Genomic DNA, 16,414 nt, shown 5'->3' on the forward strand with positions numbered 1-16,414 from the left:
TTTGACAGTTTAATGATGACAGTAATATCAAAATATAAAGCGCGTCAAAGAAATTATACACAAACGAGAACACAACAATGATGACTCATCATTGCAGTTTGCTCGATGACGTCGTCTACTCTTTGGGGATGCCCTTCTCCTGAGAATTTCTAAGTTTGTTATTACGAAATGTCTTAACCGCCTACTTCTACCGTCGACAAATATACTTTTCTGTTATTCCATCCTTCTTTAGCTTTAACAATTTGAAGGGTGATATCATCGTCTATTTTAATATCATGGCGTGATATTCAACCAATGAAATCGTTTTCTTATGTGACGTCACATTTATGTTAAGCGGGAAAGGTTTTTTTATTCAATTCTTATTCGAAAGCAGCCTTGAAATACGACTAAAAAAAAAATTTAGCATACTATAGTAGTGAGTATATAGTATATTTTCTTTTTGCAAGATTATTGATACCAACATTAATCGTTTTTAAATATAATAAATAAAAATAAATTTAGTTTATAACTTGTTTTAATATGTGTAAAATTCTTACGTATAATAAAGGAAAACATTACTATTACTAATTACTAAACATTATATCTGTTTATCGAGCAGCTTACAGGATAACGCGAATGAAACACAAAAATAACACATGTATATTTTTCATATTTTGTTGATACTGTTTAAAGTAAAATACATTCGAAAATGGAATCAAAAGATTATACTAATTAAATATAAAATAAAAAAAATATTTTTATTATTTCACCTGATTTTTATATGAAAAATGATTTCACCGTTTCAAAATATTTGCAGAAACAAAACGCTATGGTACTGCTCTTAATAATTATGGGTACTCTTCATTGAACTTTACTGTTATCACGGTCTGCAGCATGGATTTGAAACATATTCGTTTATTTTTATAATTCCAGTACAGTAGAATAGTGCTTCTCTAAATTTTTTTCTTATAAAGCGTTAAACTAATCCACTAGGAGGAACATTAATCATATAAATTTTAGGGCCAATCAAAGTAATACCCCTTTGATTGGCCCTAAAATTATAAATTCTGAATTTAATTTCACAGTTGTATATAAGTATAATATAACTGTTATTTTTTCGTTTAATTTTAATATTCTAATAAGTTATGGCGTTTATAATATAGGATTTAATTTTTAAATATTAGTCACCTCATCATAAATGTACTCGATTTCACAGAAGCTTGTTACACATGAACATAGTCCTTCTTACATCTAATCCCTTCTATTTGGTTGGCAAAAGGAGTTACGAGTCATTGGATTTTTCAGGAATATAGTTTCGAATGCTTAAAACCGCTATACTCAACCCGTGCCTCGCCGAGCTTTTGCTTTATTCACAACTATACCAAATTTAAAGAGCACGTTATATGGATCCACGAGGGTAAATTAGTTTACCTAAACTTATATGAGGCTTACAATACCAGAAATCTCTTTACAAATGATATCAAAATCGCATCATTATGAACTTGTAAGTCTTAAAAGATCTAGCTAGCCCGATTCATTGTGAATACTTCTAATTTAAGCTACGTATTTTTTAAATACCTAAATAAATTTATGTTGCGTGTCGTGAATTTACGGCTCCATTACATAGAGGTAGAGTGTCGCTGGCTTAAAACATGAAGTCTGAAGAGTTTTTTATGTAATGTCAAAGTATTAAGTAAATATTTGACTGTAGCAACATCATGGATGACATTCATGACATATGTCAAATGTCAACAACTGATCGACTGATCGTGTACCTATTCAATGATTTGATTTGATGATACAAAAATATAAAGAAACACATGGTTTCAATTACTTAAATGCACTAAATTTAGACCGGTTATATGTAAATAAATATTTTCATTTATCTACATTTATCTGTATGTATGATTTTCAGTAAGAGCTTTATTTCCATTGAATATTTACACTTGTTTATATACTTTTTAATTTTTGTTTTGGTAGGTATTACGATGTCAGGAAAAAAATGCAAACACTGTGGCTCTTCAGATATAGAAGTAGACCCAGCTAGAGGTGACGCAGTGTGCACTAATTGTGGTTCTGTGTTAGAAGATAACATAATCGTTGCAGAAGTAGAATTCCAAGAGAATGCACACGGTGGTGCCTCAGCTATTGGTCAATTCGTATCTGCAGAAACAAAAGGAGGGGCTTCTGGTTTTGGACGAGGTTTGTTCATTTTTGAACTGCAATACCAATTTTAAATAAAAAAGAACAATTGACTTTGATTATAATTATTGTTGCATTTTATTGATAACATTACAGTAAGAAATTCTGTAATGATGTAGGATTATTTTAAATGATTGAATTTTACAGCTTTTAATGCTGGTATTGGACAAGAATCTAGAGAAGTGACATTGAGAAAAGCTAGAGATGGTATTACAGCATTGTGCCAACAATTACGTCTTAACCAGCAATGCATTGACATATCATGTAATTTTTTCAAAATGGCCCTTGCAAGACATCTCACGATTGGACGTCAGTCATCCCTTACACAAGCGGCATGTGTCTACATGACATGTAGAACAGAAGGAACAGCCCGTATCCTTTTATTGTGTATTAATGCTTTATGCTTTCATATTAAAAGAGAATATTATAAATTAAGACATGTTAAATCATGGGGTAGCTAATACAAATTTATCAATGCTCTATATGAGATTTTTAGTTTATTTAATAAGAACCTATTTTCGATTTTAAAAGGTGATTGCAATTTGCGTTACTAAAATTTAATTCTTTTTGATATTTAGTATAAAAAAGAAATAAGATATTTCATTTATTACTTTTAAAACATTCCTTCTAGCAAGATTGAAGAATTTTGCAGCCAAAAAGATAAAAATTCTTTAACTTACCTTTTATATAACAACCTTAATAAATTATCATAGATCTCCTAATAGATGTCAGCGATGCTCTTCAGCTGTGCTGCTACCAACTAGGCCGCACATATTTCAAATTATCTCGAGCACTCTGCATCAACATTCCACCAAATGGTAAGTTTTACATTGCTTATTAATTTGAATTAAAAAAAAGACATTTTGATAGTAGGCAGATTACAAAAAGTATGGAAAAATATAACTTGAATAAGAAACTTTTTAAGTTTAAATTCTTAAAAACTTTATAACCGTTATGAATTTCAAATATTTATTTTTGTAATTTTTTTATAACATCAAACTCTAAAACTATGAGTTACTAGTGTACCTTTAATAATTGAAGAACAGAATGTATACAACAAGTTTTGTTCTAAATTTATTTATTTCTAAAATATATAAGAATTTAAAGGAATATACGAAAATATGTAATTTAAGTTTAATTTATTTTTGAAATATCTTGAAATCTTTTTCTTAGTCGGAATTCTGTCCTATTTGTAAAAAAAAATTAAAATTAATCCATTTCATTTTCTATAAATAAATAAAAAAATCATCAATCAATCATATAACAATAATTATAGTATGATATTTTATAAAATTAAATTTAAAAAGCTTTTGATAAATATTTATTACCTTACTTATTATTAGTTTACTTACATCCATTAAAATTAACAAATAAAACAAGTTTTGAAGCTATTTTAATTTATTGCAATGAACTGGTGCAAATATTACTAATTTTCTACATCTACAAATATCTAGAGAGCTTTACAACACCCATATCACATTCATAGGTACTTAACTGCTATTCATTTTCAACAATATACACAAGATTTTTATTCAACAAAATAATTTAACATGGGAATGACTTAATCTTTATGAATATTATAACACCTTAATAGCATTTTGTCAAGTGTCACCATCATACTGAGTAATAGTTAAAAGGTCCCAGTCTACTCAAGTGTCAGTCCTCATTGGTATTTGTATTGGCCATTGTTGTGTTTACTGTTGGACCATAGTATATGAGTTCTGGTATCTGACCACCTTGAACTCCTGTCCCATTTGTACTCTCAGATGAACAGTGAAATTGGAATGTTACAGTTCCCATATAAACTTCGCTCAAGCCTTCTTGTCCAAAGTAACTCAATTCACTCCCATCAAGTATTGCTGATGCGGTGTAAAAGCATTCTGGTTCAATTTGTATTGGATTTTCAAAGTATACATGGAAAGTGTTACTTGAGCCATCAGAAAAGAATTTGGTATTATGTTCAGCTAATACTCTTCCTAACCGTTTCAATTCAATTTTGACATTGTAGTCAGCAGCACCATTTGATGAGCCATAAAGTCCAAATCCAACAACAAATATTCTCTTGTCAACACAAAACTGAATTGAGTCACAGCGGCCTCTATATCTCCATTGATTACTTCTATATGCACAAGACTGAAATCTGTGACAAATCTGCAATGTATAAAAATAATTACTATTGGTGAATTTCATTACATCAAGAGTATAAAAAAAGCAATATGCAATAACTTATGTTACCTGAGCTTTAAGTCCAGCCCTAGCTTTTACAGGATAAGACAATATTGGTTTACTTGATGCAGTAAAATGTAAAAAAATGTCAATAGTCTCTTGAGGTGTTAGAATGCCCAATTGTGCTGCACTGTTTGCAAATTCTTCCAATGTCATGGTTGGGAATCTGATCAAATAAATGGCACTACCAAGCATTGCTCTTTTATTTGATGGTGTAACATCTATTTCTCTTCTCAGACATTCACCATGGGCCCATGCTAAAGCTGCTTCAAACAAATTTATTTCCTTGCAGTTGAGAGTTTCTCTTGCCAATACCGATTCTAAAGTAGACACATCAATGTCCACAAAACCTTCAGATGTAAGAGCCATCTCAGCCTAAAATAAAAATATAAAAATTAAATTTAGGATTGAAATGAAACTGCAATACAATTTGTTGAATATTTTATTTACATCATAACATTGATTTATATACTAATATAAACAAATATCATGTCCCAAACTAACATGCAAAATTATACATCTACACAAAATGTATTGCAGTCAATCTACATATTCCAAATAGTTTCATTACTTAATATGATATTTACATCTATAATTCGAATTATTTTTTGACTAGAAGCACATTATTAGCACTGGAATGTATTAGACATCAATAAATTCTCAATAAAGAAACACTGCATCTTAACCCTATATCACAACCAAAAATTGAGTATTACAAAAATTTTGTATTTGCTTAGTTGACACAATTACTTAATGAAATTGTTCAAATTTTCATTTGATATATCTCTCATTTCTGGACTTGAGAAATTTTGACTGGATGATTCTGATAGGTCCATGAGTAAGCTACTGTAAGAAGATGATGGTTCTAGACGGATAGTAGCTAGGTTTTCTGTCGACTCACATACCTGTGCATCAATTACTTCCCAGCACCTTTGCATAAGTTCTGGTTCTTCAAATAAACGAGACTGGCTTAACAGCAAACAGGCATTTTTTGCCGTTAGACTGGTTTCCAAATAATTAACGCAGGCTCTCGCAAGATGTGGAACAATGTATTTTTTAGCAACATATAGTGTCGATAGCACTGTATCAGCTTCTAATTGAATTTCATCACAATATAAATACCTGAAAGAATAATATTATTTTATGATGTATTTGCTAATTAAAGGACTAAGAGATATAACTTTAAAAATAATTACTTTAGTAATGTAAGGAATGCTGAGGGTTCAACATCAGGTACTTCTATTTCTTGTTTGCATTCTGCTAGACCACCATAAAACATAGCGTAAAATACTGAGCTACCAGTCGCCAGAACATACTTATGTGCAGGTATAACTTGTGTGTGCCCTAAAATAAGATAATGATTAAAAAATTGAGTTTATAACTGAATGCACTGGTTTTAATTATTTTTTTTAAGCAATATGAGTAATTCTTACCTAGCCCTCCAACAACAAATGTGATATCAGCCATTAATTGATTATTAAACATTGCCGCATTTCTCTCTCTGACCGTGGGCTTGGTTGCTTGCCAGTTGGGGTCAAGCGTCGCGGTTCCAGGGGGAGGTGCCGGTGATATAGTAGGTGACGGTGTTGAACTTGTCGATCCACATGGGGAAGGAGGTCCACTGTAGCATTGGGAAACTTGAGTTCCCGTCTCACGTTGAGATATTGTATGAGGAGGTGAAAGGGATAAACCACCTCCATTGTTGATGTTTTCGGCTGAAATAAATAAAATTAACTATTTTAAAATTAATCTTTTATAAACGAAAGGTATATTGAAAATACCCTCAAGAAACCACTCCAGTCAATGCTAAATAACCTGTTCTAAAAATAAATGCGCGACAAATATACGAGTTAATAAAAACGGACCTCGGAATAAATCAATATTTACAAATTCCGTAGCTCACCATTCATCCAAGTATTTGTTTGAGCGACTGACATGCTATCTCTGCCTTCAGTTAACCTTTTCGCAGGCTTTAAAACTATTCTTGAACACAAATTGGACATTTTGCACTATCCCACCCGTTTTTTGAATAATTATTACAAAATAATCCGTCTATCTTATTTCTTTACGTTGCGCAGCCATCTTGTAGCAAATCTTCCGTAGGAAGTTTATATATGCTCTTTGGTATCAAACAAGTGAAACAAGACGGACGCGACTCGCGGGGGCCGGGGATATTTGTAAATGTCACTGCGTTCAAAAATTGTGGTACGACCTTTACTGTAAAACTCCTTAAACAAGTTTTTAATGTGGAACTGTTTTATAAATCTTTCTGTAATGTAATAATATATATTTTATAAACTCAATAAGTACGTTTTACAAGCGCTTCACTTTTAGCTTTACGATCGTTGAAATAATCGAGTTTCGTTTATAGTTTGTATCGATTAGACATTTGACGTTTAAATATTGTTATCCGATGTAGCTATATAATATTTTTAAAAGTGATTCCATCGGTAAAAAATGTCATTGGAATAATTTATGATTAATATTGAAGGTTTTCCTGAAGAACAATTTTCTTGTTTAAATAGTGATTGTTTTGGTCTTTTTAAATGAATCGTTTGTCCGGTGAAATTTACATTCACGCTAGTGCTACCAACACATGCATGAATATTTTGTATAATAAAATTGCTTAAAAATATGCCGAGTTATTCTGATGTTATTTGTAAAAAGAGGATTGTGTCTATAAATATTAAGTCAGATGTTGTTTTTTATAATCGGTTAATAAACTGTTAAATCGCTATTTTTAAACAATTTCATATTTGTTTTGCAGTTGCTTTTGCGTTCCGATTGCCTTGATATAGTGATGCGTACTGAAATTGTATCGATACATTTATCATTACTTTATTCCAATATCAATTAATTAACTTCGTTTGATGTTTCCAGTAGTTTTCATTGTCATTCAAATCTGTTGAATTGCATTGATTTATAAACATAATATTTTATAAAAACTTAACAAATCTGTTCTAATATTACTAAATAAAATTTAACGAATTCCTATCACATAACGTTTTATTTAATGAATTATGTAAAGTTTTTTACTAAATATATTATTTCATATTTGGATTAGGTTATATAATATTAAATGTAGAATTTTCTTTTTTAAATGAAGTAAATAAACTGCATAATACCGATAATATTTTGAAGAACAGCTTTCGATTCCCTAGATGGCCTTAATTGTATGCTCTGCCATATTTATTTATGAGTTCTATTACAATCTATTAGAGAATGTATAAATTGTGTTGTTACTTTTTTTTGATGAGTTGGTATTTGTTTGAGTTGGCATTTGTCTTTGTAATAATTTAGGCGGGACTGGACTGTAACTAATACGTTATGGTCACAAATTTCTCATATATCTATGATTTGATCTGTATGTGTTCTCCAGTCATCCCATGGAAATGAAAATTTCAAAGTTGCAGTGCGTACGCCTGCGAAAATTATTGAATTTGATGCTTACTATACTACTATGCCTAGATGACAACTAATGCATTTTATATTTAATTTAACTAGGTGGGTGAGGATAATTTTTTTTTATAAACCACTTCTGGGCTAAGGCCTCTTCATCCTTTTAGGAGAAGGTTTGGAGCTTATTCCACCACGTTGCTCCAATGCGGGTTGGTGAATATACATGTGGCAGAATTACGTTGAAATAAGACACATGCAGGTTTTCTCACGATGTCAGTATTGTAATATAACTAACTTGTCTGGATAACTGCGGATTGTGAGGGAAGGGGGGGGGGGCGTTGGTGTTTATGATTGAGCTAGAGCTCCTCCGACCCTCGAGCGGAGTACAGCACGCGAGATGACTGATCCCAGAGATGCGTTATATCCATACGATCCTGCAGCCTATACTATCGGTGAGGCAAACGACCATTGCACCTTAGTGGTTAAGATTCCCACGTAACCTAGTCTCCTCCAAACAAACATTTGAAAATGGTTTTATTATAGCAAACAAACAAACAACAATGGTTTTTTGTGGTAAAGTAAAAGCATCTAAACTAAGCAGGCAGCTAATTTGAATTTTATTTGGAATGTTGGAATTGATCAAAAACCGATCAGTAGTTTTAATTTAAAATTCATTACTCCAATTATCTTAACGTGATAAGCAATTATGACAAAATACTTACCTATTATTTATAGTAATGCATCTGTTTTAGTACGATAATTGCGATATACTAATATTAGTTTCCTAAATTATCGAAAAATGACAACAATTTCAATAATGCAACAAAAACAAGAATTTTTCATTAATAGTACAAAGAGTCTATTAAAATCTAAAAAATAATTTTAAAATGGAATTTGTTCATTGTCCTAATGTATTTTAAATCTACTCATACCACTTTACTACTCATACCATTTTTAACATTTAGTAATCATTTTAAATTATCCAAGTTGTTATTTTTAATTATTTTTAATATTGAATTAAATAAAACACTAATAATAGCAAATCAAATATACTATTGTTAAGTTATAAATAATATAAATAACTATAAATTAGCAATAAAGCGCTTTTGAAATAATTCAACTCTAGGACCATTTCGGTAAGCAGCGAGAAGAAACAGTTTCGATTGTATTAAGTATATTCATTCATTTATTTATATATTCATTCATATATTTAAGAGCTGAGATGGCCCAGTGGTTAGAACGCGTGCATCTTAACCGATGATTTCGGGTTCAAACCCAGGCAGGCACCACTGAATTTTCATGTGCTTAATTTGTGTTTATAATTCATCTCGTGCTCGGAGGTGAAGGAAAATATCGTGAGGAAACCTGCATGTGTCTAATTTCAACGAATTTCTGCCACATGTGTATTCTACCAACCCGCATTGGAGCAGCGTGGTGGAATATGCTCCAAACCTTCTCCTTAAATGGAGAGGAGGCCTCTAGCCCAGCAGTGGGAAAATTTACAGGCTGCTAATGCTAAATGCTAATTCATTTATTATCACTTTATAACGCATTTGCCTTAAAATAAGTTGTTGTTAGTTGAGATAATAATATTAGCAATTAACAATTAAAAAAATATTGCCAATGAAAATTACCTTGGTTCAAGGGTCTCACTCGTTGTACTGTATTGTTAGTCCGTCGCCGTTGACCGCGTTGCGACGGCTCTTGACAGTTAAGTTCCGCGAAACGTCCATCTTCGTCGATGAGACTCTCGAAGAAGTCTACACTGCTATTCATCGATGACCGGGTATTAAACGCATACCAAAAAACACTGAAAACATTAACTTACATTTAATCATAGTATTTAATTTTAAACGTTATCTTTTTTTTTTAAACTTAAAGGCAGACATGCAAATGAGCGACCTCATAGTGCTCCACTCGGGCCGTAGACTATAGTACTGTAAGAAATATTTCTTACATTTGTGGATATCATTGGTATAAAATCTTTGTTCAAAGTTGTGCTACTTATTATACTGGCTCACATACCGTTCAGATCAGTATACGATCGATGCTTTGGAGATGGATTTACTTGGATATTGTTTATTGGAATTGATGCGTAAGGTATTTAGAAGATTTTCTTATAATTGTGTTAAACATTAAGAAAATTTTAATATTTTATAGATATTAACTATTTACAAATAGTATTAATTAGGTACTCAATTGTGAATTTTATTTAATATGAATCTTTGTCTTGTTGCCTACTCGAAAATGAACACTTTTATTTTATTGTTAGTTTTAGAATTGTGTAATTAAACCAATCGATTAATTTATCTTATTTATAACATGCTTTAATACCAATGGATACATTTGTCATCGTTAATATTTTTTAGACCTTCATAATAATTTATCTCTACTAGTCAAAGCAGACAATTTATTATTTTATGTCAACACAAACTAGTTGGTGATTTTTTTATTATCGTTTTCTTCAATATTGTAAGTACAGTTTAAAGTAAAACATTACTGAGTTTGTTCTCTGATATATTGAATCCATGATAATCAGATGTAACAATTTTCGGACTCTATCAAATTCGATAATACATTAGAAACGATACAAATATTAATAGTACAGTGTACAATTTGCACCATACATAACGTCTATCACCTTGACGTTCGTAAAATAATATCAAGTCAAGTATAAGGATTATTATCGTCATGATAGTTTCTTCTATTTTAAACACTGAAGATACCCGCTGTTTACGTTCTGTATTCGGTTGATAGGGTGACAAACCAGGGATGTGCTGGGCTTTTTCCCTGAGGGACAGTTTTAAGGGCTGCCAAAGTAACGTATCCTAGCATCCAGCGCAGCTTGTTCCATTGATTATTTATTTGATTTTGAAATCCAGCCCGGTTGACTTTTGAACACATCCCGGGGAAAGGAGGCGCAAATTATTAAGTTTCTGGACAATTCGGCAAAACAACATATTTACATATACAATTGTAACGAGCAGCGTAAGTGTAATAGGTTGAATAAATAATGATACATTTTCTAATTTTAATACTATATGGCCTAAACTTATTCAGAGTTTTCAGTATTCGTTTTGCTACCTTGACAGGATTTTCATTAATTTTTCACGTAACCTTCAAGGTTGATTTAAATTTAAAAATACGTTGCGTGACAGCTTATAACAGATATGACACAGATACATGTTTGCGTGTTTACGAAAACCCACACTGACACACTAACAATTACGTGCAAGTGTATTTAAGTATCTGTGCTTTGATTATTTATATATCTAAATAGACTGTTAAAGCTGAGAACGCGTCGAAAAATAAAGTAACAGTTGGTTACTAAGTACACGCACACTAGTAAAGAAGTCTGACGTTTGATGAGTGTCAGGCGTAACTGTCACTCACACCAAGATATAATGTTGGCTCGTTTTGTATTCGTTCCTTTGTAGTGCGACATTCTTATCTAGATATATTAATAATAATCTAAGTATCTGTGTATTTATATCAGTAAAAGTTTGGTGTTGTCAGTAGGCGAATAATTCGTAAATGACAGTCACTCCGGGCACATTTCATAAAATTTTGTCTTTTTTATTTTTACGGCCATATTTATAACATTTATTCTAACCTATGAGTTATTAATAATTATATTGCCCTTATGGCTACTGAATTTCGGCTGTAATGACCAATCTCTAATGAGCAATTAAACATTAGCGTAGAAATAATATTGTTCATTTTGGTACGAAGTAATACTGGTGCACACGTACATTAATAGCCTGTCAATTTCCCCCAGCTGGGCTAAGGCCTCCTCTCCCTTTGAGGAGAATGTTTTGGAGCATATTCCACCACGCTGCTCTAATTCGAGTTGGATAAACATCTGGCAGAATTTCGTTGAAATTAGACACATGCAGGTTTCCTTACCTGCACCGCCGAGCATGAGATGAATTATAAAAACAAATTAAGCACATGAAAATTCAGTAGTGCTTTAATAAAACTTTTCATTACGAAAAAAACATCATTGACCTTCTAGATTTAGTAGTTTTTCAGTGTATTGATTGTCAATCAAGACAAACGATTCCATAATTACATATAAATAAATTTTATATAATTATATTAACCAAGATGATAGACTTTCGTGATGCCTGTTATCCATTTTATATATGTACAGGTTATCAAGGCGATCAAATCCTTTCTTATTATTTTGCCAGACATTTCAGCAGAGTCTAAGAACTGACTGGTATTGTTACTAATAAAAAAACAAACATTTGTATCTAGATACTGTTTTGAAGTTTATATTAATTGTATAGACAAAAAAAAAATATCGTGTCTGTTTAGTTGAGTAATTATAACTTTTAGAATGGAGCCGAGATGGCCCAGTGGTTAGAACGCGTGCATCTTAACCGATGATTTCGGGTTCAAACCCAGGCAGGCACCACTGAAATTTCATGTGCTTAATTTGTGTTTATAATTCATCTCGTGCTCGGCGGTGAAGGAAAACATCGTGAGGAAACCTGCATGTGTCTAATTTCAACGAAATTCAGCCACATGTGTATTCCGCCAACCCGCATTGGAGCAGCGTGGTGGAATATGCTCCAAACCTTCTCCTCAAAGGGAGAGGAGGCCTTTATCCCAGCAGTGGGACATTTACGGGCTGCTTATGTATGTTATGTAACTTTTAGAATTAATATTTAACACTTTAAAAAGTTTTGCCACTATTGTAAGGAGGTGAAAGTTTGAAAACTCTTCGCTAAAAAAAAACTTGAACACATTCACCTTAAATTATTATGCGTATATGGCGTTGCAGCACATGATACATATATTCAGAGTTTTTTTTATTAAAATCTCTTCTTCACTGATCCAACCTAGTTATTTAATATAAATAACCTTACACTAAAGTCATTTTATTAAGTGATATAATATAATAAATATAATTTATACCAAAAACACTTTGAAATTGGACCATTAGTTCCCGAGATTATCCCCTATATGTAAACAAGCAAATTTTACCACTTTATCATATTACAATAGAGTATAGGTGAGTAAAACTAGGGCACTAACTAAAAATACTATACATTTAGTAAAATGGAAGGAACTGTTACGGTATTTAAACTGTTAAATGAAATAAATATCCCCGCTGTCTAAATTTAGTGAATTTACACAGGTCCTAAACCTAGCTCAAGTTTTAGGGAATGGTTCTTATTTCGGAAAGCTGAATATTGTCTTAGTTTTGTATGTTATTTTTCATAATATAAAACAACAACGGAGTTACTTTTGTACATGCACTTGAAATATATCTAATAATTTAATTATATTCAAAAAAGAAGTCTGGTCTATTATTATCTTTACAATAGTATAATTTTATTATTATTTCTACGTCTCGTAGATAAATAGTAAAAATGTTGCTATTCGTATCATTCGTAAATATATAATTACGTTTTTAAATAATATAATCAAATGCTCGTATAACAATAATAACATGTACGTAATATACCTAACATAAAGTAAAAAATCTATAATTATATTATATTATAATACGAATTTGACCAAAAAAGGTCAAATGCCAATTTTTTTGTATTATATTTCTAATACATAATTATATTGTTTAATAAAGATTTGAATTCTCATAGAACTTCATTAAAATATTTTACATTTGCTTACTATTTTACACTTAAGTTAATTCCATATACGCTTATGATTGTACTGTACAAGACTGCTCGTCATAGTGTCGTTCGCCCACGTTACATTTGTATCATTCACATCTGTTTCAAATATAGATGATGATTTAAACGAATGAGCAAGACATACGAGTATAGTTCATAATTGTGTCCGCAAATATAAGTAGAGACATTCTCTATCACTTATATGATCGGATGGGACGAAAATCCGACGCGACCGAAAACAGTTCAGGCGCACGGTTCAAACATATGACAAATAAATGTCCCAGTAATATTAAATCCCATCAAAACATAAATGCTAACAGCCAAGTTCAATATTATGACATATACCTTGGTTGTTGACTTCAACGACAAAATAAGTGAGATCTAAATGGGTGCCAAGTTCAATGGTCAGTCCTGAAATGTATTTATAACTACATAAAATATAATTTCTTCTTATAACTTAGGAGAATATATTGCAGCCTAAGGTCTGACTTGGCAGTACTATGTATCTCGCGAGTCTCAATATATGAGCCAAATTTGACATGTTAATGTGAAATAGTATTTCAGTTATGAGGGTATCAAAAGTGGCTTCAAATGGTTCGTGTATTATTACACACGGTGCTGCTCGCCAGTTCTTTTACTTGAACTTAGCTTGACACGCTACCGCGTGTCTAGATTATTAACGAAATAACAGAGATATTAACGAATTGTTTGACACGTATAGTTACTGTGCTCCTCTTTCGGATCATCGCGTCAAGTTATGTGGGATTAAATCCTCATCCATGTTTATCTACCGTAATATGATTTTAGGGGGACCTGGTTGTTCCTGATATTGAGCCTATAAACAGTTATATTAAATAAATGATAAATTTGCTTGGTGTTAGTACACGTCGATTTTCAATCAAGTTACACATATATATTTAATTTTTAAAAATGAATAGAATATGTATTTATTATATTGATTAGAGGAAAAAAAACTTAGTTAATCTCTTTGAATAGAGTGTACTACCTACTTGAACGTATGTGTATTATTTGTAAACATCTTAAATTAAAAAAGGTAAATCAAAAAGTGTGAATCATTGTCAATCTTTTACAATGAGGTCATAATAATCATTTAATTGTCATATACTATTAAGCCTTATCAAAATAAATTATAGTAAATTACAAAGTAATATTACGAGTAGTAATTTCTGTGAATTGATTTGTTTATTTTATATAATTTGTACTAGCAATTCCAACCTTATTTGGTAGAACGCAATAGAAAAAAGTCCTTTTTCAAAAAGATGGGTGTTTGCCTGAGAACGCTTTGATTGTAGTATTACATTTGCTTATATCACTTTATTCAAAATAATAATGTTATCAGGTAATATAATCTTCTACGAGTCATCTAGGTAAACAACTGTAGCACATTTTTATTACTTTTCATTCGCAAAAGCAAAGCGGAGACTATTGCTCCGTTATAGTGTTCCAATTTGGTAACTTGGTGGCAGGGCAAGTTTTTGTTTATGCGAGCCGGTTTGGGTAGCTACCTCCTACTCATCATATTTTCTAGTGCCAAATAGCAATACCTTAGTATAAGGTACTTGTTCTGGTCCGAAGGGTGAGTGAGACAGTTTAATTATAGGGACATAAAATCTTAGTTCCAAAAGTTGGTGACGCCTTCGTGATTTAAAGAAAGATTTATATTTTTATATAGCCAACCACCGATGGACACCTATGTAAAGTAAAGGCGAGTCGGCTACTGTCTTACAAGCGTGAGGAAATCGGACGGGAATGTTATATAATCAGCGAGCCTTTCTGCCCGTTTGTTTTTCTTATAGGAATAAAATTAACTAAATAATTACTAAAACCAAACAATAGTTACATCGTGGGGCTCACTCGTACAATAAAAAAAGTTTCTCATTTGATGTTATGTAATTATTCAAAGTCGCTCAAATAATGTTTTCTATTACAGCGTTTTATATAAATATGTTGTTGGGATATTAAAACTCGTACTCAAGTCTAGTCAACTTATTGAAAAAGTCCGTATGTTACACGATAATAAATCTTTTTATTTTTAAGAGTTTTATTAGTAAAACACATAATTATATGATTTTTTTTTCTCTAATATATCCTTAGTAACCGATGTATGTACGTGAAGATTTGGTTCACTTTAAAAAGTTACAGTGACATACATTGATTGCGGATTTAAATTGGACATACTACCTTTTGCACCGTCAGTGCCGAAATATAATTGCACGAAACATTCATTTGACATTTTTTCAGTAATCATTATTACTATTTTTCAAGAAATATATGTATATAAACGAACCGATATATGAAGAACAATAGATCAGCTTTGGTAAAAATCCAACGTAAAAATATTTTTCCCACTACAACTGGTAATATCTTCGGTATTCGCGTGGTTCTTCCCTTCATTTCATTCCATTTCCACCAAAAGACATGACCGGTACAAACTTTCACAACACTACACAAATAACAGTAAGACTAGAGAAATAATTGACTAGTAAACGTTCGATACAACGAAGTTATTGTACAAAGCGCGCGCGCATACGCTCTCGACTGAGTGCGTTCACGACGCTCCGGTCTCGCGAGCAAGCCTGAGGCTGAGTAAGAACGATTCTTACGCAAGGTCGGTTAGGGCACCTGTCTCCGTCGAAGTGGAGCGAGAAAGTGCATGATGTCACTCTCTTATCGTACCGAAAAGTAGCTTTAATAATAATGATCTTTTTGACACTATTGATATATGTATCAGACCTTTGTTCGTTTTTTTGATTTTCATAAAAATAAACATTAAACTTACCTTACAATGACACTTTATATATCGATAAAAATAAATGCTTTTAGTACGAATTTAATTAAATTGTAGTTGTTGACCAAAAAAGTAATTTTATTGCTATTATGCATTATAGTGCTGTAATAAGTATAAAATCTATTGTGGATATGATTATATGTAATATATAAGG

The 16,414-nt window shown here is 31.6% G+C and overlaps 2 protein-coding genes across 4 annotated transcripts in view; one reads left to right on the top strand and one right to left on the bottom strand.

The window, feature by feature from the left end:
* The first annotated feature begins 1,736 nt into the window (after positions 1–1,736).
* Positions 1,737–16,414, top strand: part of LOC125070813 (transcription factor IIIB 90 kDa subunit) — a 36,585-nt gene continuing 21,907 nt past the window's right edge. The window contains exons 1-4 of one of the 2 annotated variants that reach the window (XM_047680796.1): positions 1,737–1,867; positions 1,960–2,181; positions 2,329–2,553; positions 2,895–2,999. In XM_047680796.1, coding sequence (XP_047536752.1) covers positions 1,968–2,181; positions 2,329–2,553; positions 2,895–2,999 — 544 coding nt within the window. In that variant the 5' untranslated portion in view covers positions 1,737–1,867; positions 1,960–1,967. Of the gene's footprint in view, positions 1,878–1,959; positions 2,182–2,328; positions 2,554–2,894; positions 3,000–16,414 lie in introns of both variants that reach the window. The other variant, XM_047680795.1, reaches the window with a different exon arrangement.
* LOC125070814 (BTB/POZ domain-containing protein 3) lies at positions 3,568–15,987 on the bottom strand. 2 transcript variants are annotated; one of them, XM_047680797.1, is made up of 7 exons: positions 15,760–15,987; positions 9,441–9,616; positions 5,841–6,122; positions 5,604–5,751; positions 5,313–5,529; positions 4,417–4,782; positions 3,568–4,332 (listed from the first exon to the last, which is right to left on the bottom strand). In XM_047680797.1, the coding sequence occupies exons 1-7, from the start codon at positions 15,864–15,866 to the stop codon at positions 3,838–3,840; spliced, it is 1,791 nt and encodes a 596-aa protein (XP_047536753.1). In that variant the 5' UTR covers positions 15,867–15,987; the 3' UTR covers positions 3,568–3,837. The 2 variants fall into 2 exon arrangements, with proteins under 2 accessions (XP_047536753.1, XP_047536754.1); XM_047680798.1 differs by lacking the exons at positions 9,441–9,616; positions 15,760–15,987 and adding an exon at positions 6,311–6,588.

Source organism: Vanessa atalanta, chromosome 18, assembly GCF_905147765.1.
Source record: "Vanessa atalanta chromosome 18, ilVanAtal1.2, whole genome shotgun sequence".
NCBI classification, from domain to species: domain Eukaryota; kingdom Metazoa; phylum Arthropoda; class Insecta; order Lepidoptera; family Nymphalidae; genus Vanessa; species Vanessa atalanta.

Coding starts and splice junctions, on each gene's coding strand:
- LOC125070814 (XM_047680797.1), bottom strand. CDS start 15,866: ATGAAGGGAAGAACCACGCGAATACCGAAGATATTACCAGTTGTAGTG. Junction 9,617..15,759: donor CTATTGTTCTTCATATATCG/GTTCGTTTATAT, acceptor TAATGTTTTCAG/TGTTTTTTGGTATGCGTTTA. Junction 5,752..5,840: donor ATTTGTTGTTGGAGGGCTAG/GTAAGAATTACT, acceptor ATCTTATTTTAG/GGCACACACAAGTTATACCT.